Source organism: Dreissena polymorpha, chromosome 2, assembly GCF_020536995.1.
Source record: "Dreissena polymorpha isolate Duluth1 chromosome 2, UMN_Dpol_1.0, whole genome shotgun sequence".
NCBI lineage: Eukaryota > Metazoa > Mollusca > Bivalvia > Myida > Dreissenidae > Dreissena > Dreissena polymorpha.
Genome location: NC_068356.1, coordinates 22,306,777 through 22,332,418, shown reverse-complemented (window position 1 = coordinate 22,332,418; position 25,642 = coordinate 22,306,777). Strand labels below are relative to the sequence as shown.

Genomic DNA, 25,642 nt, shown 5'->3' with positions numbered 1-25,642 from the left:
CATAATTCCTTCTAATATTCATGAAAATGGAAATTCTTTTTCTTTGTCTGTTTGGATGGGCATTACTTGGGTATCTAAGATATTACACAATTATACAACAGCACAACTTGCATAATGATAATATTAATGATTTAAATTAGTACATAACAGAAAATAACTATTAATTTTAGCAATTCTATTTAATTATTTACACTGTTAACTTCTACATCATGTGTATGCATATTAATAATTACTTTTTTTCTGCAAAAAAAAAGTGCAATTCATTTTGTGTTTGTTTTGGGTGGTTTGGATGGGCTTAACTGGGTAATAAAGATATTACACAATTATATAATTTATATAATTATAAGTCTCTATAAAAACATATCCATTAATTATTAATAATTAGAAACTATTTGTTGCATTTTAACCAAGTACATCATGTGGAAAGTTTGGAATCCTAATAATACTTTCTTATTTTTACATAAATGAAATTCAATTTAATGGTCTTATGGACAATACTGGGTATAACTTGGTATCTGTTTTTTATCTGATTTACATTTTATTAACTCACTTACATTATTTTTCTAAAAATATGATATGATATGTAACAGAATGGTATTTATGCAGGAAAAGGGAAATCGGTAGAGACATGAGGGATTATACATGTAATATATAAATTTTTGTTATCATTCAAATAATTAAGTTGATCTTATGTTGCATTAAGACTCATGCCCCAATTTAGTGTTTTAAATCATTGACACAGTTTTGTGTCATCATTTATGAAACACAGTTTGTAAAACTAACAGTAACACTGGGCAACTTAGATAAACATTGGACCTATTTGGGCCACATAAGGGCCCTATTAGGGCCAGACAAAGGCCCTCTAACTGTTTATTAGGGCCATTAAAGATACACAGACTAGTGCCAATTAGGGCCCTCCCATAAACTGTGAAAACATGCTTTGATTGCTACAGTAAGTGACAGATTGCTGTTAATTGTGTTTCAATATAAAAAAGTATTTCTTCAATGATCCCTCATTATCAATTCTGACTTTAAAGTTTAATGATATTGTAATTAATAAAACAAGTCACTTTGAAGTCTGCAGTAAAATTTTATATATCATTCAGTGACAATATGTTACTTCTATTTCAATATTATTGCCAACAGCATTTGCTAACTCTTTTTTCTTTACAATAGAGGCTAGCAGAGAAGTAAGGAAGATAAAAAACAATAACAACTGCATGTTTAATGAAGAAAAAATAGGATGGCCCAGTATTGCCCACTTTCAGAGTATTGCCCGGGGCGGGAAAAACCGGGTTTTCCCACCGGGTTTTCCCGGGGGCGGGTTTTTCGTGCCAACCCTGGCAGCTACATATGAAGTTTCAAAGTTGTAGGTTGAAGCACTTTGATTTAAGAGCCAATGTTCAAAAACCTTAACAAAATGTTAAAAGCTTTAGCACGACGTGGACGTCGGATGGCGGACGGTGAGCTGGCTATGACAATACCTTCCCCGAAAACAGCCAAGCTAATAAGTTCATAGAAAGAGATTACATTTACCATGATTCAGACATATCAAAATAATAAACAGCATAAAAAATACAATATTTACAAAGACCTTAAATACAAGCCTTCAATTTCAGAACATCTTTTGACATTTCACAGTGGTTTACCACCTAAGTGTGTATTTCAGCGGTGTGACAATATGGGTAACAGAGCATTACAGCCAGGCTGTATTCATGACCGCTAATGATCACACTATAAGGTTGCTGGCACATTCTTTAAATACATGTATAACATTGTTTTGATTGAGATCAAATTTACACTTGATGACATGGCTTTTCTTTTTGAGATTAGACAATGTGCACTAGAAGAACAAGTCATAGCTTAAGTAGTACAAATTAAGTACCACTGCATACCTAATTTTGGAAGTTTTTGTTTCTATAAATTTGTAAAAGATTAAACACCAACATTGTCTAATTAAAATATAATTCAAAATATTCTGTAAATAAGAATGGCAAACAATAAAAGGAAAGGTTGATGAATAAGGACATCTTAACCAAATAATATACAATCATGTAAATGATTCTATAAAGGCAGAATGTGTATATAACATGTATTAAAAAAAACAGACCAAGATATAAATCAGTTTATCAAACTAAATTTAAACAAGGGCTGTTTGTAAAACATGCATGCCCCCCCCCCCCCATTTGGGCTGTCAGTTGTAAGTGGCAGCCATTGTGTGAATACATTTTTTGTCACTGTGACCTTGACCTTTGACCTAGTGACCTGAAAATCAATTGGGGTCATCTGCCAGTCATGATCAATGTACCAATGAAGTTTCATGATCCTAGGCCTAATTATTCTTGAGTTATCATCAGGAAACCATGTTACTGTTTCGAGTCACTGTGACCTTGACCTTCGACCTGAAAATTAATAGGGGTCATCTGCCAGTCATGATCAATGTACCTATGAAGTTTCATGATCCTAGGCGTAAGCATTCTTGAGTTATCATCCAGAAACAATTTTACTATTTCGAGTCACTGTGACCTTGACCTTTGACCTAGTGACCTGAAAATCAATCGGGGTCATCTGCCAGTCATGATCAATGTACCTGAAGTTTCATGATCCTAGGCCTAAATGTTCTTGAGTTATGATCCGGAGACCATCTGGTGGATGGACCGACGGACGGACCGACCGACCAACCAACATGTGCAAAACAATATACCCCCTCTTCTTCGAAGGGGGGCATAATAATAAGGGTTTGCAAACGTATGCAGAACAGAATAAGAAAAAAATGCCTTAGGACTTAATAAAAAGTGCAGAAAGAGTCTGCAACAAATTTACAAACATATCATTAAAGGTGTCTATTAGATCATATTTTGAGAGAAAAAAAGAGCAAAGTTCAGACTAAGCATTGAAATGTATCCCATGAGTTATCAGAGTTCTTTAGATCTTCCTTCAACTTGTAAATGAACAATCTGGTAGTACAGCATACACACATGAGCCTCTCTAGAAAAACCAGTCTAAATGCAGTCTGCACAGGCTAATCTGGGAGGATTTCTGCCTAGACTAGATTTTTGTTTAAAAGAGACTTCCTTTCCACAAAAATTTACATAAAGTGGGACGTGTCGTCCATGATAACGCTTTGTGAACAATAATGTATGCACATGCATTTAGCCTGGATTTCCAAGAGTGCAGCTCATATTGATTATAAATCTCTTCTTGTCTGCTGACTCAGCTATAAAAACATAAGTGGCATTTTTTCTTGAGAATAGACTTTGTCGGCCTTTCAAAGATAATTTGCGACATTAGCATCCCTCAGGCCAAACAATGCATTATAGCAAAATTATTCAAATAAGACAAATTTTATTGCTATAAACGACTTTCTATTACAATAATTCACTGGTTGTAAAAATGAATGCTCAAATCATAATTGGAACTTGTCCAAAATGAAATGTTGAATAGTTTCTATAAGCCAGAGTTCAACACATACCATGGCATGCTGGACTGTGGCTGGACAATTGTTGAAAGGACAGTGACTTAAATCTGAGAGGTAGCTTGTTACGTTTACGAATATTGTTTATGGTAAAATTAAGGACATTTCAATAACAATTGTCGGCAGATTTGATTTTGTGGCATTAGGATCTTAAACCATATTTAACATCCCAACATAATAAACACAAAGGCCTTACAATTCAAAAACCAATCTGGCCAACATTGATGAGAAAAATGTGTAAAACAAAATTTAACACAAATGTTAACCATTTTCCATAGGTATAAAACATGCACATGATTTCATAAAGTGAAATGTGGGATATGCCTCTATTTTATGTCAAATCAAAACTCAGGTATTCCCACTGAACAAACAAAAAATCATGTAACATCATCGCCCATGTGCTCGCAACGGGAAATTTTCTTATTTAGTTATAACAATCAAAGCACATTAAAATTAAAATTCAGATTTCTAAAAATCTTTCAAAACTGAAAGTATATTTCAGTAAAAATCAAATAACATTTGTCTGCATTTTACTTTTTTATGACATATTTTTTATTGACAAACACAATTGTTGCATTGATATGATCCAATGATATGTGCATAGCTAAACCTAATAGGTGAACATAAATATACAGAATAACAATAGCACCGCATAAAAGGTGCCACGCTCGGCTGCGGGTGCAGTTATGAATAAATGAAAGCTGTACAGATTTTTTTTTTTTTTTTTACAAGTCACAGTGACCTTGACCTTTGACCTAGTGACCCAAAAATGGTTGTGGCATGTAGAACTCATCAAGGTGCAGCTACATATGAAGTTTCAAAGTTGTAGGTTGAAGCACTTTGATTTTAGAGCCAATGTTCAAAACCTTGACAAAATGTTAAGGTTTTAGCACGACGCGGACGGCGGACACGACGACAGACACGACACGACAAGCTGGCTATGACAATACCTCGGGTTTTCTCCGAAAACAGCCGAGCTAAAAATAACTTAAGGACTCATTGGCTCATAAAACACAATTAGAGTTGAGTATTGCAGATTTTTAACTGTTTTAACAATTTGACCCTGGGACACCCTCTCTGACTTATGAGTGGATAAACATTAGACTGAGTATTCCTGGTATATCATACAGAGGTAGTACTTAAAACATCAGTCTGTAACAAAGCATGTGGTGGAAATAGGTGAGGAAGATGAAGACAAAGTGGATGACCAGTATGTTTTCTAAATTTAATAGCTGAGAAACTGAAGGCTTGTGGCCTTGCAAGTGCATTAGATGAGGATAACAATAAGGAATGATAATGCCAAGAGCATTGCTGCGATGCAAAACAAAGCCTCTAAAATGTGAATGGGGTGCATGGAGTAACATAATGCATTAAATAAATTGAAATACAACCGTTGATATGTTTTAATTCCTTTATAAGTTGTTTTATATGCCAGTTTCAGAAGGACCACATTTCATTCAAAAGACCAGATTCATGATTAAGTGGTTCTTTGGTCCTCCTAAAAAATTATTGTTTCATACTGTAACCCTGACCAGAGCTTAGTTTATTCTTTCTTTACCAGGGGACTTATATAGGCTTCTTCCCCAATTAAGAGTTCGTTAAAATTATACAATTGTACCTAAATCTCAAGTTTTCCCTGGAATATTAGTCCCATTTCACTGTTTTGTCGATTTTTTTTCCCAAACATGGAACCTCCATGGAAGGCCAGGCCCTGTCTCCCAATCACGAAAAAAAGCTCTGTTAACTACAATGACCACAAAATGTCAACATGTATACTTCATGTATTTGCTGCACTCATTTTTCTTAAAATCTTCCTTGTTAGTATCATTGGAACTCAGGACACAACATTTCAATCATGAATGTAATCTACAACCCAGTCTTGTATTCTTTAATCTTTTTTACGCTGAATAAGCAATTGCATTAATAGCTTGTTCTCGTTTAATTTGAAAATTATAGTCAGTAAAAACACAGAAAATTTAACAAGGCAGAACTATCAAAGTACCGGTAGATGCTTATTTTACCATGAAAAGTAATGAAAGATAAAATTAATATAAACACTAAGTGCTATGTACAGTTGTAATAAGGTCAAATGACGGCATACTTGCACCTACCGGTACATTATGCATGTGGTAATCACCACACTTGACATCATGTACCCCAATAACTTAGATAAGAGGATTTATGCAAAATCGTAACTAGATCAGATATTTCTAACATTTACTGAAGTTCATTTTGTGATGGAACAACTCACCATCACAAAAGTCACAATGTGACACTGAGTTTACAGCATGAATAATTTCTTTTAAAATATCAATCTGTAACCAGGATGTGAAAAGGTTAACCTACTTGAACATACAATATACACTGCCATCTCGTTAGATATCCAAAGCATGGACATGAATACTGCATGGTTCATTGACTTTTCTTATGTTTGAAAATATATTAGTTCTGTATGAATGTGATTTGCATAAAAACGATAAAAGGTAAAACTATTTGTTTGTTAATATGTCAGAGCCTGAGAGGGATCATGGAAAAAGTTATCCACTCAGCATTATTATGATTTGAAGAACATTTATTATAATATAACAGTGAAACAAAATAATGGTTGCCCTACATACTAGTACTTGATCCCTCACTAGAGCTGTTACTGACGATGATTAATACATAAATAATGATTTTACACAAACATGAAGTTTTAAATGGCCAGTATGCACGCAGGGTATGCGGATACTTTGATAACAGATGGCACTTCAATACCAGATAACAACAAAAGCCACGCGCGAGAGGTGAGTTCTTCAGCTTTTTTTGCATTTATGTTCTGTTCATTTGGTTTTCAGACACGTAACATTGTTTGGTCGATTGCGATTTGCGAGCCAAAATACGTGGAAAAAACAGTGGATTATAATAAAAAAAGATAAAATTCTATCGATATTCATCATTAATTTGATGATCAGTAAGTATTTCAACAAAATAAAAATACTTGGAAATAAAGCAAGAACGTGCCAACTAATCGAAATAAAAGATCAATATGTCCAGTTATGTTACAACATGTAAAATGTTAGTTAACTAACGTATTTGAGGAAATTCAAATGTTTTAAGAGTCGGATGCCAAATTTTCATATTTTCGATATCAGATTACTCGACACTTTTTACCAGATACAACACACTCTATTTAGTGCATCAGAAATGCAGAATTTGCCGTGGAATACTGTATATATATATATATATATATATATATATATATATATATATATATATATATATATATATATATATATATATATAGTAAGCAGGCAATTAATAAAAAATGTATGTACTGACGTAAATTAAAAATGAATTACCGAAACATGTTCTTATCCCTTTGGAATATGATAATGATTTCGTATAAATATGATAGACACGCGTGAAACTAATTCGATATGCCTAATGAGAACAGTCTATATGACCATAAATTTTCCAGTTTTCGAGTCACCCAACAGCTGGATCTTCGCATAGATCACGAGCTTAAATAATTTTAAATCACATTTAAAATGAGACTCATCAGACATATTGAAGATGTAAATTTAAAATTGTTTAACCTCATGTACTATGTAATTTTAAATCACATTCTTTGTAGCGAAACGGCTGATCTTAAGCATGTATATTTATGTCCTCATGAAGGTACTAAGGCCATTTACTTATGTACTAGATAGCGTGTCACGAAACATCACTTTGCTAAAAATGATAAGAGCTAAATTTCAGCAGCAATGTAAGATCTTTTTGGCTCAATGCCAGGAAATAAAAAATAGCAATAATGGTACAGGCAGTCGATTTAATCACACGATAGTGCATGGTGTCAAAGTTGTGCATACCCGTCGTTGTTATTAATATAAACACAAAACATTCTGCAAACTTGGATATACGTGACATAATTATATAAGCAGAATTTAGCATTTGAATCTTTTTTTAAATTTGCACTTACAATATTAATTATATAAGTTAATAGTAAAAAGATTTTTGAAAACGAACAACGCCATTGGTTATATTTCACATGTGTATGTAATTAGGTTATGCATAGATTCCCACTGTGTCGCGCTAGACAATGCATATTGTTTGGTACTTCAAAAATAGCTATTATATACATAAATGCATTTCATGTAGAAGATAAAACTCGGTTATCAGAGTGCCAATTTGTTGAAAGCATCTGTTATCCAAAGTGCCCTATATCGGGAATCAAAGTATCCGCAACTTCATGAATACCACCTATTAAAACATGCTCAATCTTCGTTGATATTTCATTGAATACTAGAAATGGCGCGGCAGAGGCTGACGCGTATCCCCACGCCACATGTTTGACCAAGGGGTGCCCCAGGGTTGGTAATGGGGCCATGCATAGTTGAGATTGACCGTAATGTCATAAGAGAAGTTCAGTATTAATAAGAAGTGAATCTGTGGAGAAATGAAAAAATTATAGTAAAAGCGATTTTGGGTGGGTGTGGCCTATTACGGGCGGGGCGCCCCAGGGTTGGTAATGGGGCCAAACATAGTTGAGATTGACCGTATTGTCACAAGAGATGTTCAGTATCAATTTGAAGTAAATCGGTGTAGAAATGAAGAAATTATAGTAAAAGGCAATTTTGGGTGGGCGTGGCCTATGTATGTGGGCAGGCGCCCCATGGTTGGTAATGGCGCCATGCATAGTTGAGATTGCCTGTATTGTCATAAAAGAGGTTCAATATCAATTTGAAGTGAATCCGTGTAGAAATGAAGAAATTATAGTAAAAGGCAATTTTGGGTGGGCGTGGCCTATGTGGGCGGGGCACCCCAGGGTTGGTTATGGGGCCATGCATAGTTGAGATTTACTGTATTGTCATAAGAGAGGTTCAGTATCAATTTGAAGTGAATCCGTGTAGAAATGAAGAAATTATAGAAAAAGGCAAGTTTGGGTGGGCGTGGCGCCCCAGGGTTGGTATTGGGGCCATGCATAGCTGAGATTGACCGTATTGTCATAAGAGATGTTCAGTATCAATTTGAAGTAAATCTGTGTAGAAATGAAGAAATTATAGTAAAAGGCAATTTTGGGTGGGCGTGGCCTATGTGGGCGGGGCGCCCCAGGGTTGGTAATGGTGCCATGCATAGTTGAGATTGCCTGTATTGTCATAAAAGAGGTTCAGTATCAATTTGAAGTGAATCTGTGTAGAAATGAAGAAATTAAAGTTAAAGGCAATTTTGGGTGGGCGTGGCCTATGTGGGCAGGGCGCCCCAGGGTTGGTAATGGGACCATGCATAGTTGAGATTAACTGTATAGTCATAAGAGAGGTTCAGTATGAATTTGAAGTGAATCTGTGTAGAAATGAAGAAATTATATTAAAAGGCAATTTTGGGTGGGCGTGGCGCCCCAGGGTTGGTAATGGGGCCATGCATAGCTGAGATTGACCGTATTGTCATAAGAGATGTTCAGTATCAATTTGAAGTAAATCGGTGTATAAATGAAGAAATTATAGTAAAAGGCAATTTTGGGTGGGCATGGCCTATGTGGGCGGGGCGCCCCAGGGTTGATAATGGCCCGATGCATAGTTGAGATTGACTTCATTGTCATAAAAGAGGTTCAGTATCAATTTGAAGTGAATCGGTGTAGAAATGAAGAAATTATATTAAAAGGCAATTTTGGGTGGGCGTGGCGCCCCAGGGTTGGTAATGGGGCCATGCATAGCTGAGATTGACCGTATTGTCATAAGAGATGTTCAGTATCAATTTGAAGTAAATCGGTGTATAAATAAAGAAATTATAGTAAAAGGCAATTTTGGGTGGGCATGGCCTATGTGGGCGGGGCGCCCCAGGGTTGATAATGGCCCGATGCATAGTTGAGATTGACTGTATTGTCATAAAAGAGGTTCAGTATCAATTTGAAGTGAATCGGTGTAGAAATGAAGAAATTATAGTAAAAGGCAATTTTGGGTGGGCGTGGCCTATGTGGGCGGGGCACCCCAGTGTTAGTAATGGGGCCATGCATAGTTGAGATTAACTGTATTGTCATAAGAGAGGTTCAGTATCAATTTGAAGTAAATTGGTGTAGAAATGAAGAAATTATAGTAAAAGACAATTTTGGGTGGGCGTGGCCTATGTGGGCGGGGTGCCCCAGGGTTGGTAATGGCGCCATGCATAGTTGAGATTGACTGTATTGTCATAAAAGAGGTTCAGTATCAATTTGAAGTGAATTGGTGTAGAAATGAAGAAATTATAGTAAAAGGCAATTTTTGGTGGGCATGGCCTAAGTGGGCGGGGGGCCCCAGGGTTGATAAAGGGGCCATGCATAGTTGAGATTAACTGTATTGTCATAAGAGAGGTTCAGTATCAATTTGAAGTGAATCGGTGTAGAAATGAAGAAATTATAGAAAAGGCAATTGTGGGTGGGCATGGCTTATGTGGGTTGGTGCATGTAATGGGGCCATGCATAGCTGAGATTGACCTTATTGTCATAAGAGAGGTTCAGTATCAATTTGAAGTGAATCGGTGTAGAAATGAAGAAATAATAGTAAAAGGCAATTTTGGGTGGGCGTGGCCTATGTGTCTGTAACAAATCTCTATTTTTAGTAGCAAATAATTAAAAGCCACTACCGTGACAGTAGATTCACCACTCAAAATGTGCAGCTCCATGAGATACACATAAATGCCAAATATATAAAGTGACCATGTTCAATATTGAATAATTTTCTCCCTTTTTAAAGCTTATTACTTCCCTTAAATCTGTATTTTTTACCGTAGACCGTAAAGGATGACCTTGACCTTTTACCACAATGTGTTTGTCAGAAACACAATGCCGCCTACTGCGCCACTTTGATTTATTTAACAAAAAATGTATATGTGGGCAGGTCAGATAACTATGTCCATTTAAAGCTTATTACTTCCATTGACTTTGTTTTTTCAACCCTAGACCTTGAAGTATGATGTTCACCTTGAAATTTTACCACTCAAAATGTGCAGCTCCAAGAGATACACATGCATGCCAAATATCAAGGTGCTATCTTCAATATTTAAAAAGTTATGGCTAATGTTAAAGTTTTTTTGGACGGACGGACAGACTGACATACTGACTGACGGACAGTTCAACTGCTATATGCCAACCTACCGGGAGCATAAAAACAGAGGAACTTACCTCTTGCGCGTGGCTTTTGTTGTTATCTGCTATCGAAGTGCCATCTGTTATCAAAGTACAATGTATCCGCATACCCAGCATGGTATGAATAAGTCTTAGATCAAAATTACATCAATGTCAAAATAATGTCAGGTGATGTGGGTGTGATGAGAATCTTAAAATTGTGCACCATTACAATGAAATGAAAACACAAAAACAGGTTTTTCATTATAATGTAAACAATGTCTACTTTCTTCTTAAATAATATTACATTATTGTTTAAAACAGAGCCTCATTTGTTCAGTGTCATTTTGTGGACAAATGCATTTACTGCATTTAAGAGATTTTAAATTGTCATAAGTTGTCAACAATTTCATACAACAAAGTTTATTTCCAATAAAAAATTTCCATGAAATATTTCGTTTTTTTATAATTTTGTAACATAGGACTACAGGATTTTATAGTATATAGCAGCTTAATAGTATATAGCAGCAAATTGCTTCAGCCAAATATGGGATATCCTCTTTTTTTTTTCTTTTTTTTTTAATTCATGGTTTTATCTTTTAAATCAACATAAATACTCTGGTTTTTAACTTTTGGGAAGCGTTGGAAGAAATGCATATTCATGAGAACTACATCATGCTTCAGAAGCTGCCAAAAACCCATCTTGCGTTCGCTCGTAGATGGTCGGATATAATAGCCGGAAATTCACATGGAATATATTGTGATACACAAAAATAAAAACGAGCATTTTGTAAAGAGCAAAATCTACATGTTACCAGACCACATCTAGCGTTGAACTTTTGGCTGATGCTATAAGGAAACATCATTGATTTTAAATGTTTATGGGCTTTTCAAAGGAAAATTCTCACAGCCATGTCATACCCCTAAGAATAACATTATGTGAAAGTTTGTGTACTGCAAATAGTTCCTTGGGAGAAAATACTGGTAACTCTAATGACAGTCTGCATAACTACAATGCAAACCTTGTTAGACATTTTATCGTAAATTGCTATCAAAACTTACTGCTTATACACTGGAATTCAGCCCAGATGTAGTTGGATCGATCCCTGATCTTGCATTCTCGCTGCAGAGGAATAGAGCTTGCAAACAGCCATCCACACTGTGGCGTATGAGAACAGTCTTTGTAGACTGGCGCTAACTCAGTGTCATTTAGAGAAATAAGACAGTCGCCAGTTTCGTAGCGACAGCAATGCTGGCGATTCGTACATATGTTGTTGTTTGGGCAGTTAGGCGTGTAAGGTTTGGCACCATAACTGATCTTTTGTAAGGCAATAAACTCATCTACTGGGCACTCAATTGAGTAAGAGCTGGTCTGACAACTTCTAGGACTGTCACAGGCAGAGCGATTGTGGATCGTCGGAAACTCTTGTACAGAAGTTGCTAGACCTGGATAAAAAAATATTATTAGGGGTCATTACAAAAAGTAAATTATAATTTGGGAAAAAATATTGCTTTGAGTCATGCAGTTTTCCCCTAAAGCATTTCCTCATGCTTATTGTTTCCTCCTTTCATTCAAATTACAAATGTATATATTAAAATAAAAGTACATGTAGCACTAGCTAAATGATAATCATTTGTGTAACACTTTCTTTAGTATTTAATGATGAACTATTTTGTTAATTTGAACACTTACGTTACGTTGTCACTATATGATTACATTTACCTCCTCGTAGCAGTCATCAAAATGAGAAATTTTGCCAAGCAAGCCAGGATCAAAGAATTAAGAAATGTATTATGTAATAACCCTGCCAACATGTATATTAAAAGCAAATCTGTGACTGCCATATTCAAAACATAGAAGTAAAGGCTTATAGCAGAGTGTGCTGAATTATATTACCCATATTGGGAAAATCAAAAACCTACAATATATAACATTGTTTATGTTATATATAAACATATGTGATACAGGAAAGACTGGCTCGCTAGCTCAGTCTATAGTATGATGGACTACACATGTAAAGATCATTACCGCAGTTTGATTCCCAGCTCTGACACATACACGTAAGCATAAGCGGAGCAGTTGCCAGTTACTTGCATAATTATGAGTACTTATTGTCAAGCCAACCTATGAAAAGTATGAGAAGGTTAACTTACCACCATTATATTATTAATATACAAAAATCTGTTGAATACCGCCCAAAACTAAAACTGACAGAACTAAATATGCATATAATATACCTATCTGTGGATGATTGGGAATCTTTATAAATATTGGTTTCAAACAAAGCCCGTTTTAATTCTAGCTTCATATAATAACAGAAAAACACTCAATTATAAAAAATATGCTGGTGCTACAGGGATGCTCCCTTTTGTGTCTTGCCTGCTGCCCCTCTGAAATAGCTAGCACAGAGTGAAAATTTTGAAATTAAATTAATTTGCAAATATTTGATGGCGAACGTTTAGATTTTGTTAAAAACCTTAATGTACAAGAGATGTGTTTGTCAGAAACACAATGCCCTCTATTGCGCCGCTTTTAAATAATATTTCAATATATCATTTGGCAGGATTAGAAATTATCTCCCTTTTTAAGCTTATTACTTCCCTTGGATTGTATTTTTTTACTTTTGACCTTGAAGGATGACCTTGACCTTTCACCACTCAAAATGTGCAGCTTCATGAGATACACATGCATGCCAAATATCAAGTTGCTATCTTCAATATTGCAAAAGTTATCTCAAAACTTTAACCAAGGTTAAAGTTTTGGGACAAAAAAAAACGAATGACATAGTCATAATGACAGCAGGACTTAACACTAACTTTTTTTTCAACTAGCCCATTCAGGCTAGTAAATGCAGAACCTACTAGCCCAGACCAATCTTTCATGTGCTCCGACCAATTATTATCAAAACCTTTATATTTATCATTTAACTTGTATTTTCTTGTGCGTGGAGATGCGCAATTATGATTTAATCATTCTTTATTAGCTTGCCTTACTAATGCTAATGAATTCAATATTCATCTACTTAAGACATCTATTTGTAATCTTCACACCATTTCGGGAGAAATTTCCTTGGGTTTTTTCCTCGTACTTTCTCTTACTTTCCTCCTCCCCTTTTCTTTTCTTATCCGAGTAACACCCATCCCCACCCGTAAAGCCAAACTTAAACAACGACATGAACGTTAAAACCTTTTTACATAGATTACCGCGGTTGCTGTCAGAAACAAACGGTAAGTGAATCTTAAGTGTCGCAAAATAACAAATAACGTGTTACGGTAGTAGTAACAATTGTACAAGGTTAACTCTCTACTAAAAGCAGGGATCGACCATTAATATTAGTTTTGCTAATTGAATTGCGTAAATAAGATTGTCAAAACACTTCTAATCGATCAAACAAATAAAAATTATTTAAAATTGATAAATAAATAATAATTTTATATTAACTTTGTGTTAATGTCGAGTTTTATACCTTTATCGATCCCGGACAATCCTGGGCGATCCCGGCTTTTAGTTTAAAACGTATTTTTATCGAGAAAACATGTCACTTCGAGGAAACCAATCAAAACCGTATCTATCGGAATTCCGTTTAAAAATAGGTACTGACGTGTTTTACCAGGAAAACTGCCGGGAATTTTCTGAATTGTCGGCCTCTTATTGATTGCAATCAGGGGGTTCCAAATCTATCTCGAGTTACGATCTGTTTGTAGTCTTCGACTTCAATCTGGGATTTATTTGTCATCTGATCATACTGTATTAAGATTTTTGCATCTTTCAAAAGCTTATTTAAAACGCAGTTTATTGATATAGAACACATCATCCCGCCCAAAATACACACGACCGGTCGGGCATGTTACTGGGACATTGGCTAGCCCGGACCTAGGTACAGGCAGTGAATAGTGTTCGGATGTGGCTTAGTGTTAAGCCCTGGACAGACAGACAGGCCAAAAACAATATGCCCCCTGATCATTTGATTAGGGGGCAAAAAAAAGTTCGACTAAAAAAATACATGGATTTAATAAAGAAATTTACAAAAAATCACCAGAAACCAGATTAGTCTGACTTTCTGTGACAGAAGAATTTCACGTACAATGATTTTGTGAACATAACGTAATTTATAACGCCTGTTAAACATAAAAACTAACTGGTCCCGTGGAAGGAAGAATTGCATGGAAGGACCTTTAAATAGAATTTGAAGCACACACATCAGAGCTGTCAACATTTTCCCCCTTTCATTTATAAAGACTTTACTAAGAATTGCCAATTGATATCATAAAGAGGGGGCAACTTATGTCCAAAATCGTTCATACCTGATGCATAAACAAGAATAATAAATCCCCATATATCCATGTCTCTTTAGCACATGATTTATTAATTGGGTCACTTTTGTTTACATATGATACATCAGATTTACTTCAACATAAACTTCTGAAATGTATCATATGTGACTGTCACCTTCTTTTTTGACTTTTGGTAAACTTCCAATTAAGTATTAAATTATTAAATTCGGTCAACATTAAAATAAACTATATTGTTTTCTTTTATCGCACAAGAACAAATACACACGTTCCATGATTTAAACGATTATTTTATTCATTTTCTTTCAAAATTACTTCTGTAGTCAACTTCTTGTTCCTTATAATCCGCTCTAAAATATTTTTAAGTCGTAATATTTGCATGAGGTAAAAGGTTACAAATTGTACTATTGGTTTTTAAATTCGTCATTATTCGTGTCAGCGTCATGAACAATTAAACAAATCGTGCAGCCTTAAGCGATATCGTTTACATATTAAGTAAATCATTTAAAAGCATTATCAATTAATAATTAAACATAAACAATAATATTGAAATGCCATGTAGTAAACAAAGAAACACTACCCACGAAAGCATCGTCAACAGTTTTCCAGAGTTGTTCTTCTTGTGCTCAAAATGTTATTTCTTTAACACCAGGGGTGCAGGATCAACGGGGTTCTCAGGGGTTTACACATGGGCTGGTCATAATGAAAACACACCGCGAAGATATATATTTTTGCAAATATCTGAAGTAATTCAAATATGTTTGCAAAAAAGTGCATAAAAGACAGTTTTTCTTGCAGTTTGTGCAGATTATCTTAAGATTTAAAAATACATTATTGAATACGCCTGAAATTGGTGCCAAAATTTCACATTGCGTGCAGCATAACCGGGCATATATTTTCATTACACATCGATTTTTTGTCAATAACACAGGCTTATTAAATTAAGTATTTCCGATGTTTTTCATATTGCCATAAGCCGCATATGAATCTTTCTTTTATGCACTAGTTGAAAATCGTCGGAAAAATTGTTTTAAACAGTTGAAAGCACATTAAAAATCTATGATTGACAAACTTTAATAATTTCGCCGAATATCCTCATTTAATATCTTTGTGATCAAAATATAATTCAAGTTCACATAGTTAACACGATAGCGTTTATATAGCGATTTCTCTTATTGACCGCGAACTGACCTTGAAACCTTGCAGGTTTGAATGCAATGTTTAAAAGTGAGGTAACGATACCATTACTGGAACAACGGCTTGTTTAAAGCCTTATACATTTACATTTTTAACGCCCAATATCGCAAACAATTTAAAATATTTCCGTCAAAGCGTATATCAGATTATTGAACAAGAATACTTAAATAATCTTAAATATATAAGTGCACAGAAGGAATTATCGTAGTAATTAATAAACACATCCTTTAAGTACAAACGCTCTGGCGCTGGCAATATTCTTAATATAATGGGGCACACGCAAACTACATTGATGTCGAGAGTTGAGTGAGGAATTAACTCCTCTATCTCTGAAGCCTTATCATAAGAGATAAAATTGTTTCTTGCTGAACACGTCGTTAACATCTTTGCTAAACTCACTGTTGTATCCCTTTTCATACCCTATACTTCCTAAAAATAGAAAGTCGATTGAAAAACATCTTAATGTAAATGTGAAACTGTTTATAGATTGAACGTTTTCTACTTCGAAAAGTTTCAGGCCTACCGACTGGAAATTTTATATTCAAATTGATTTGTCGCATACAAATTTCAGCTAAGGGGAAAAGCTGGGTTTAACAGCTATGCCGAAAAAATCACATCTTACCGATGTACGTGTACCGGCATTTCTACCCAATAATGCCTCTTGTCCCACGGTAAAGAAGTTTTGCACCCGAATGTCGATCGGTCGCACGATCTGTCTGTCCATATACAATTTCGTTGCCGAAAGATATATCGAGAGTTTTTTGACATACGACCCATGTAAGTATTATGATCTTGTTCTTGGTCGCCCGGAAGCAGAGATGAAAGGGTTGGTCATCTGTTGGGACTCCCATCTGTCTTCTCTTCATGCTCACAGGATCCGTTCATTAACTTTCCCTTTAGGAATAGTGGTCCTTTAGTACCTTTAGGATGTGTTTATCCGTTTGGTCGGCTTCTAAACAGGGGCACTTTGGAGATGGCACGAGGTGGAAACTCGTTTGCATATTGTTGTTTAGTTATGTAATGGTTATCATGGAAAGGAACATACTTATGTATGGATTAAACGGTCAACAGTCAAGGTCACAAGGAGCTTATATTATGAAAAAATCGTTTCCTCACAATATCTAAAAAGGTTTAACACTCTGTTATCTTCATTTGTATGATGGTAACGTGGGCTTTTCAAAGATCAAGGTCGCAGGGGTTTGAAACCTGAAAACCGCTGCAACACAATATCTCGAGAACGTTGTAACCCAGTGTAATATACATACGTATACGGGCTAGTGTTGACGGCAGACATACCGTTATTGATTTGCAATCAAATTTCTAAGTAATAGCAGCCAGCAATATATATATATATATATATATATATATATATATATATATATATATATATTATAAAATTTACATATAAGGGACTGCCATTCGGGGGAGGGGGGAGTAAATATTACCTTATATATTATAGATTTACATATGCTTTACATCTACTGTCTGTTTGCAACAATACACGTCTGTGTAAAAATCAAACTTATGCAATTTGGAACATTTAGCCTCAATCTATCCATGTATCTATACAAATTCAATGTATCACACATGAACATGAATAGACTAAAGAAATACTTAAAATAAAATTATCGTGTAAGTCATAGCCATAAATACTTTCAAGGGAGATAACTCGTATTCTCTTATTTTAAGTATAATATTACTCCACGTGTTTTGGTATACGTGTAAAATACCTTAAGCGCAATTACTATGTAATTGGAGGTAATACGTTTTTAGTAATGACGATTCACGTTCATTTATATAAATATATAAAGATCAACTAAAAAGTAATACACGTAGACTGATAAAACGTTAGTACGAACATGTTTCTACTTAGCTGGATAAGGGACATATTTGCATTCTTCGGTAAGTAAATTTTTTTACTGTTATTATAATAAATTATAAATTATAGTTTTAATTGAGATTTTTTGAGTGAGAAATTACAAACATATTAATAAACATAACATACCAAGCCTGTTAGTAACATTTTAATATTTATACTTGCTTTAAGTACTGGCATAAGTCTAACTAGAAAACTAAACAAACATGTAACCATGCGTTTGATACAATTCTTAATTTGTTTGAACAATGCGTTTTATGCTTTTCTCCAGTATCCATTCCGTAGGTGTGCTAACTCTCAATATATTACTAACATTTTCCCTGAAAGTACGACTTAGTTACGATTTCCAAATACAAGCATAAGTCTTTACAATATGTGGTACAATATAAATACAGTGAATTTAAACAGGTAAATTACAAACGAAGTCGTGCTAACAAGCAACGGACGCTACTAACAGTTGATCTTTTATATTGTATTCTAAATAGTACATATATACAGTAACATTGTCCAGGTATACAGTAACATTGTCCAGGTATACAGTAACATTGTCCAGGTAAAATGTTATGAAAATAATAAGTAAGAGACCCTTTTTGGGAACAGAATGAATACAGTAATACAGTAACCTTTTTTACAATAAGTTGGTTTACTATTTCGATTTAAAATTGAAAACATGATACCAATGTCTATTGGCAGATTGAAACTTATTTACGACACGATTGATCTAATTCAATGGTCGAATGCTTTTACACCAATTACACCAATACCGTTACATTTATGTCCTAACAAGTACCACACGTGCGCTGCTTGTTTAAGGCTTCAAGAGGAATGCCAAACTGCTTATCATTGGACTGGATAACGCGGGAAAGTCCACGTTCCTGGACCGCGTGGCAGACGGCAGGCTCGTACAGAATCCACCCACCCTGCAGACAAGTGCGTCATGTCTTAAAGAAATGCTGACTTGTCTTTATCTTTATTGAATATAAATATAACATGCCTTACCTAAGCATTCAGACAATAAAACAATATTTATCATTATTAGTTTCATACTGGAAGTGTCCAACGCACACCGCTTTGCATGAAATTACTCAGTCGCAAAACCATACATAATCACTTAAGTTTATTTCTTGATAACCGGTAATCTTTTACAACGTTTTATCGCTTATTCAAAATTCCTATTGACGGATTGGGCATCTGAAAGTTTAGGCCTGTGAACTACATTAATAATCGGCATCAGATGCCACTTTGAGTTTTTTTTCTCCAACTTCTTTTTGCAGGGTGCAAGCAACTGGACCTTGGGCGTCTGCGATTCACCGCCTACGATTTGGGTGGACATCCGCATGGTATGTGGTTGCGTTTAGGAGCATTAATGTGCACAAAATAACACATTAATTGATTGATTTTGAAGTGCTGCATAAGATGTGTCCATGATGTTGCTCAATAAGGTATAATCCCAAGGTTTATTTATCAGAAACAATATGTTTTATAATTTAATATGTGCTGTTTTGAAATCGTTGAGAGCCGAAAAGTTCAGTATGTATTAAAGAGCAGCGTTTCTAACGCCACTAAGCATAAATATGTTCGTCTTTGACGATCGAGCGATTAATATACTTGCATAGTAAATTGAATATTAATTTCGTGATATTTTTCATACTATGGATGTTTAACCAAACGCACCATCCACTTTCTTACGCACAGTCCGACGTATATGGCGGGACTACTTTCCCGCCGTCGACGGCATCCTGTTCGTGGTAGACGCCGCCGACGAGGCGAGGTTCGAGGAAGCAAAGGCAGAACTTGATGTAAGACATAGTGCTGTAGTGAGGTGATATTCACTAAGCATCGGTATTAATAAATTTGAGCATTTGTAATGATTGTAGGATTCCACACACAAGTAGTTTAGTACCACGTACCGCTTTACAACAACAGAATCAAATACATGTAATGATCATTGTCGTGGTGTCAAGAAGTTTAAAAAAGCACAGTTTGGGCAGTTTGTCACTTCACACTCGTGCAGTAAGCCCCGTTTTCCGACGACACGTCTCTCTTTTCTTTTACATGTAACATATATTGCAACACTCTCCCGATGTAAATTCAGAGCGTTCTGACATGCGACATCACGCCCGACGTTCCCGTTGCCATCTTGATGAACAAGATTGACCGAAAGGAAGCAGTGAGCGAGGAAAGTCTCGTTCAGGCGTTCAACCTCTACCCCACCAAAACAGGAAAGGTTAGTGGGAAACCTGATCAAATGGTAGGGCACTGGCCTAGGTGATCTGGTGGTATGGCACTGGCCTAGATAATCTAGTGGTAGGGCAATGACCTAGATGATCTAGTTGTAGGGCACTGGCCTAGATGATCTAGTGGTAGGGCACTGGCCTAGATGATCTAGTGGTAGGGCACTGGCCTAGATGATCTAGTGGTAGGGCACTGGCCTAGATGATCTAGTTGTAGGGAACTGGCATAGATGATCTAGTGGTAGGGCACTGGTCTAGATGATCTAGTGGTAGGGAACTGGCCTAGATGATCTAGTTGTAAGGAACTGGTCTAGATGATCTAGTGGTACGGCACTGGCCTAGATGATCTTGTGGTAGGGCACTGGCCTAGATGATCTAGTGGTAGGGAACTGGCTTAGATGATCTAGTGGTAGGGCACTGGCCTAGATGATCTAGTTGTAGGGCACTGGCCTAGATGATCTAGTGGTAGGGAACTGGCCTAGATGATCTAGTGGTAGGGCACTGGCCTAGATGATCTAGTGGTAGGACACTGGTCTAGATGATCTAGTGGTAGGGAACTGGCCTAGATGATCTAGTGGTAGGGAACTGGCCTAGATGATCTAGTGGTAGGGCAATGACCTAGATGATCTAGTTTCAGGGCACTAGCCTAGATGATCTAGTGGTAGGGCACTGGCCTAGATGATCTAGTGGTAGGAAACTGGCCTAGATGATCTAGTGGTAGGGCAATTACCTAGATGATCTAGTGGTAGGGCACTGGCCTAGAGGATCTAGTGGTAGGGAACTGGCCTAGATGATCTAGTGGTAGGGAACTGGCCTAGATGATCTAGTGGTAGGGAACTGGCCTAGATGATCTAGTTGTAGGGAACTGGCCTAGATGATCTAGTGGTAGGGCACTAGCCTAGATGATCTAGTGGTAAGGGAACTGGCCTAGATGTTCTAGTGGTGAGGCACTGGCCTAGATGATCTAGTGGTAGGGCACTGGCCTAGATAACAATTTGAAAGTCAGATGAAGTCATCAATATCATACTGTAAACCCTAACATGTACCTTTCTACCTCCTATGAACGCACAAGTCGCCCAATGATTGATTTTCGTAAAATCCACATCAAAATAAATTCAGGGCTTACTTGTCAGTCTTAGGAAGATCGTGCTCTGAAATAGACTTAAAATAGACAAACTAAATGTTGCTTTTCATTTATTATAAATGAACTCGGTAGACATGGTCTTAACGTGCTAATAAATCAAACAACTGTTAGTAATAACATAAAGGTTTTTAACATTCAAGTTCTACGTTTGCATTCATTTTTGGTAATTGTGTTAATAATAATTACTTATATATACGATTATGATTACTATTTATGAACATGCATGTTACTAGGAGCACGTTCCACGGGAGAAGCTCGGTCGACGGTCCGTGGAGACGTTTCCCACCAGCCTCGTCAAGCGTCTGGGTTACGGGGAGGCGCTCCGGTGGCTTGCCTACTACATTGAATGACCCGCTGCAATAGTCGCCCATAAGTTACCGGAAATAGACTTGCGCGGTGGTTTTCGTTGCAGGGTGCTTAATAATTCGGTCTAAGTGTAGAATCTGTGTGCAGAATCGGTTCATTATTGTAAGAATCTGTAATCGGATCTGTGTTTCTAGTTCAGGGCAGCGGTACACAGAGCAGAAGTTACTGTCAGCATTTAATTTAGTATTATCATATAGATGGACATATTGTTTTATAACACCGAACATTTCACTACTTCACTACCTAATAGTCGTTCTTGTGACACAATATTAATGCATTAAAGTTTGTCTTTGCCAAAAGATCACCATCAGGATCAGAATGATCATAATCATACTGAACATCATCATTTTACCTTCGTCATTTAAGGATTGTATGTAAATGTTATCCCTATGATTATCGTTATTGTTAATAGTTGTAACTCTCGGTTTGTTATATTCGGTTATTTGAGTGTATTATTTTTTAGACTCAAACTTGTTCAAACAATTTCGCTCATGTATTTGTCATTAATTGTGCCAATAAAATAACATTGATTTATTTACATCGTCTAGTTGATTAGTTTTAAAGGTACCAATATCGCATAACTCATTAAAAGAGCATGACTTTTTAAGTACTTGTGAGTAAATTTATAAGCAGAATTAATTTTTTTATGAAAGACCGTACTGCCTTATATATTAACCGCATACTATTATGTACGATCTGCGAAGATAATTTGATGTGCAGAGATAATTTGAAAAGTGTGCTTAAATTCTATGTATCTTTTTTGTATCTGCACGTAATTCTTCCCTTCATTATTTGATTCCTGTATCCACCATGTAAATGGGTCCGTTAAGTGCTCGATCACACGATGACGCAATAGCAAAATGTATCAACATTTATAAATAGATTGCATTAACACGACCAATATTTGAAAATTAAAGTGTTTGTAGTTGACCGTAATAAAACATACCGCTCTGCGTTAATAGGCTTTTACCACAGCCACGTGGTACAAACAATATTTATTGGTGGATTGGGTTGGATACACTAGCGGCTCCAGTGTACAGGCGCAACCTTAGTGCGCCCACCCCTTAATGTCGATATCAGTTTGAACAAGTTTATTTCGAAGCACATGTGCAGGTCAGAGCAGTCGACACTATGTCCGCACCACAATTAACATGACGCCTTATCAGTGATCGCTCCGCCCACTTAATCACGTGGCTCAGCGGGAAGAAAACCTAGACAAGCTAACACCAAAATGGCTTCTTTGCCTATAGACTGCATATAGATTTACGTGATATTCCGGATGATTTTATGGACTTGTTTAACACCATATTACACTTGTAAAGGGGTTGATGCCATTTAGTTATTCTGCAAATGCAAAAAAAAATATACGATTAAAGAGAACATCAGCTATTTATAACGGGTAAATCGGTACATTAACACGCTCTCAAACGCTTGCGCGCTTACCGAAATCAAACCCGTTATTACGTGTAATGGTGGTATTTGCAATAAATTAACACTTCACCGGTATTTACCCGTGTTATTAACAAAATTATTACCGAAACATTCCCCCCTACCCGTGTATTTGACACGAAATAGCGCTTTATAACTGGGAATTCGGTGAAGTTTTACGCGCTTTCTGACGCCGGATGGGTACCTCAATCCCACATGTTATTGCGTATAAAAGTGATGTTAATCATATTAAACATTGCTTATGGGACATTTATCAAGCACGATAATTTAAAGCGCAAAAACAACACATTAAGTTTGGACATTGTCTGATATAAATTAGCGTTGTACGAAATGGAATACGGTCAGGCTATTATAAATTAATAAGGCTACCAATATCAGACGCTCGCGCAGGCACAGGTGGTTAGCGTGTGGCTATGATATTAATTAGTGAAAACATCATTTTGAATGATAAATAATCATATTATAACGAAAAATTAACTTTTCTGAAAAAAAGATTTCACTATCAAATATATATATATAACAAGGTATGCAACTCAAAATCAGCCCAAAACGGGGTGCATCGCTTTGAACAGCCATATCTTCATCAATTGTGCAGCGATTTTCACGATCTCGGTCTTATTCAACGCAGAAATGAATTTCCTTTGTGGAAATGTATATGTCTTGCAATATTTTTACAAATGCTGTTTCAACTTTTAAGAAATAACACGATACACAACTCGTATGACCCAGTTGACAGTGATAAACTATTTAAACCTGCTAGAATATCCGATAAAAATATATTATAATTGTCTTTGACAGTGTTGACATTCAGTTGTTCGTGGTGACAACCGCATGCATTTATACACCTCTTACACTTCTCAATATATCTTTTCGGCTTTGGAAACGATATAAATTCAATGTCACCAACTAATCTTTCAGGATATCGATTGTCCGAGTAACATAATCCCCATTGACACCGTTTAACCATTTTTAATCGTTTTTTTAATGAGGAAAACAAAAGAAACTCGTTGGAATAAAAGTGAACCTAAACATGTAGCTTGTCTAGAAAATGGCGGACAGGTCGTTGCTAACGAGTGCGCCCGATTAATCGATCGCTGATTGGTGGATCAATTCTAGTGGGCGGAGCGATCATAGATAAGGCGTCATGTGTGCGGTCAATAAAAATAGAATCGTCTATAATGACGCTCGAACTACGTCCCAGTACGCACGAACTACGTCATTACCATGTATACCAAGTCGGATTCACGTAAGCATCGTGTTTCTATTATATCCAACCGGTCATATTGCTATGCGTTCGGGTAGGAATCAGTCGATGTCATTCAACTGACGTAGAATGCACCATGTCAGTAACGCGCTGTGGCAGTAAAATAAAAACGGGATCAGTGAAAGTCGTCCACTTATCATGTGCAGCAAGAGACTGAGCAAGATAAACAAAACTTATCTAGCGACAGTGAAGCTGTTAGCGTAACCAGTGAATCACAAAATGACGAGTAGAAACCCATGATATCCAAGGTTATATGAGACTTATATGACGGCCAATAACATTGATTTGTAGAATGGTTAAAGAACCATCATAATTATTTTCTTTGGCAACAAACTAACCGCAAACAAACACACCTGAAAATCAGCTCATTTTTATTTTGTCCACGGTAGCTTTTGTACACACATGATATTAATTAAATGTAAGAGTCGTTGCCACCTTAACTTACATAACCGAGCCATCCACGGACCTAGCAAATCCTCGGTCTTCTCAACCGGTTGCGTCTTATTGGATGGCATAACACTAACAGTGCCATTTGATATTTTACCATGTACTAGTGTAATGGCCTTTGGAGAAAAGAATATACGTTTTTTTTCACTCCTAATTTTAAATGTCTCGTGAACAGATGAAACGTTATATACATGCCTGTAAATCTGTTAATACTTTTCAAAACCGCAATGTATTGACCAAGTGCGTACGATTCAACTGAATCATACATAGCAATAACAGACGTGGGCCACAGGCTGATTAAGAGGGAACTGGGGGGGGGGGGGGCTAGTGTACCAAAGTTGCACAATTACACTTTTTTTCAATCACCCTAGTTCATGTCACTAAAATCTAGCTGTGTGATGTTCTGGATTTGGTAATTCAGTCTGACGTTATCATGCCTCTGGTATTAGGAAGCGTATTTTTCAAGACTGAGCGAAAATTGGCCATGAGCAGTGCTTAACATGTATGTATTCACAGAGTCGCATAAGACAGCTTGCCAAAGGGCCTCGAGTAGTAATATCAGAAGCGCACCGATATAAGATGTCCGGCCTCTCCGTGTTGCTTCTAGGTTCTCCCCACGTACGCTTTGAGCATAATCAACACGTCTGTAACGTGCTTCATGGTTCGCGCCACGTTCGAAAAGCCCTCACTTCGTACTGTCATAACGTGGATGACGTAATAAGGACATGCTCTGGTGTGGTGGAACTAACAAAAAGCTAAAGAAAGGTGATAAGCAAAATATCACGATATAATTATTTTATTAATAGTGTAGGCTGTGTA

At 36.3% G+C, this 25,642-nt stretch overlaps 2 protein-coding genes across 3 annotated transcripts in view; one reads left to right on the top strand and one right to left on the bottom strand.

Moving 5' to 3' along the window:
- The window catches only part of LOC127866172 (uncharacterized), a 48,660-nt gene extending 33,453 nt beyond the window's left edge, over positions 1-15,207 (bottom strand). Inside the window, exons 1-2 of one of the 2 annotated variants that reach the window (XM_052406590.1) lie at positions 14,859-15,207; positions 11,616-11,999 (exon numbers count right to left, since the gene is read on the bottom strand). In XM_052406590.1, the coding sequence (XP_052262550.1) occupies positions 11,616-11,999; positions 14,859-14,898 (424 nt within the window). In that variant the 5' untranslated portion in view covers positions 14,899-15,207. The remainder of the gene's footprint in view (positions 1-11,615; positions 12,000-14,858) is intronic. The other variant, XM_052406591.1, reaches the window with a different exon arrangement.
- Positions 15,208-17,743: 2,536 nt separating this feature from the next.
- LOC127866193 (uncharacterized) lies at positions 17,744-22,173 on the top strand. The gene is made up of 6 exons (XM_052406617.1): positions 17,744-17,945; positions 18,733-18,849; positions 19,194-19,259; positions 19,615-19,718; positions 20,015-20,146; positions 21,531-22,173. Exons 1-6 carry the CDS (start codon positions 17,903-17,905, stop codon positions 21,645-21,647), a joined length of 579 nt encoding a protein of 192 aa, XP_052262577.1. The 5' UTR covers positions 17,744-17,902; the 3' UTR covers positions 21,648-22,173.
- Positions 22,174-25,642: the final 3,469 nt, after the last annotated feature.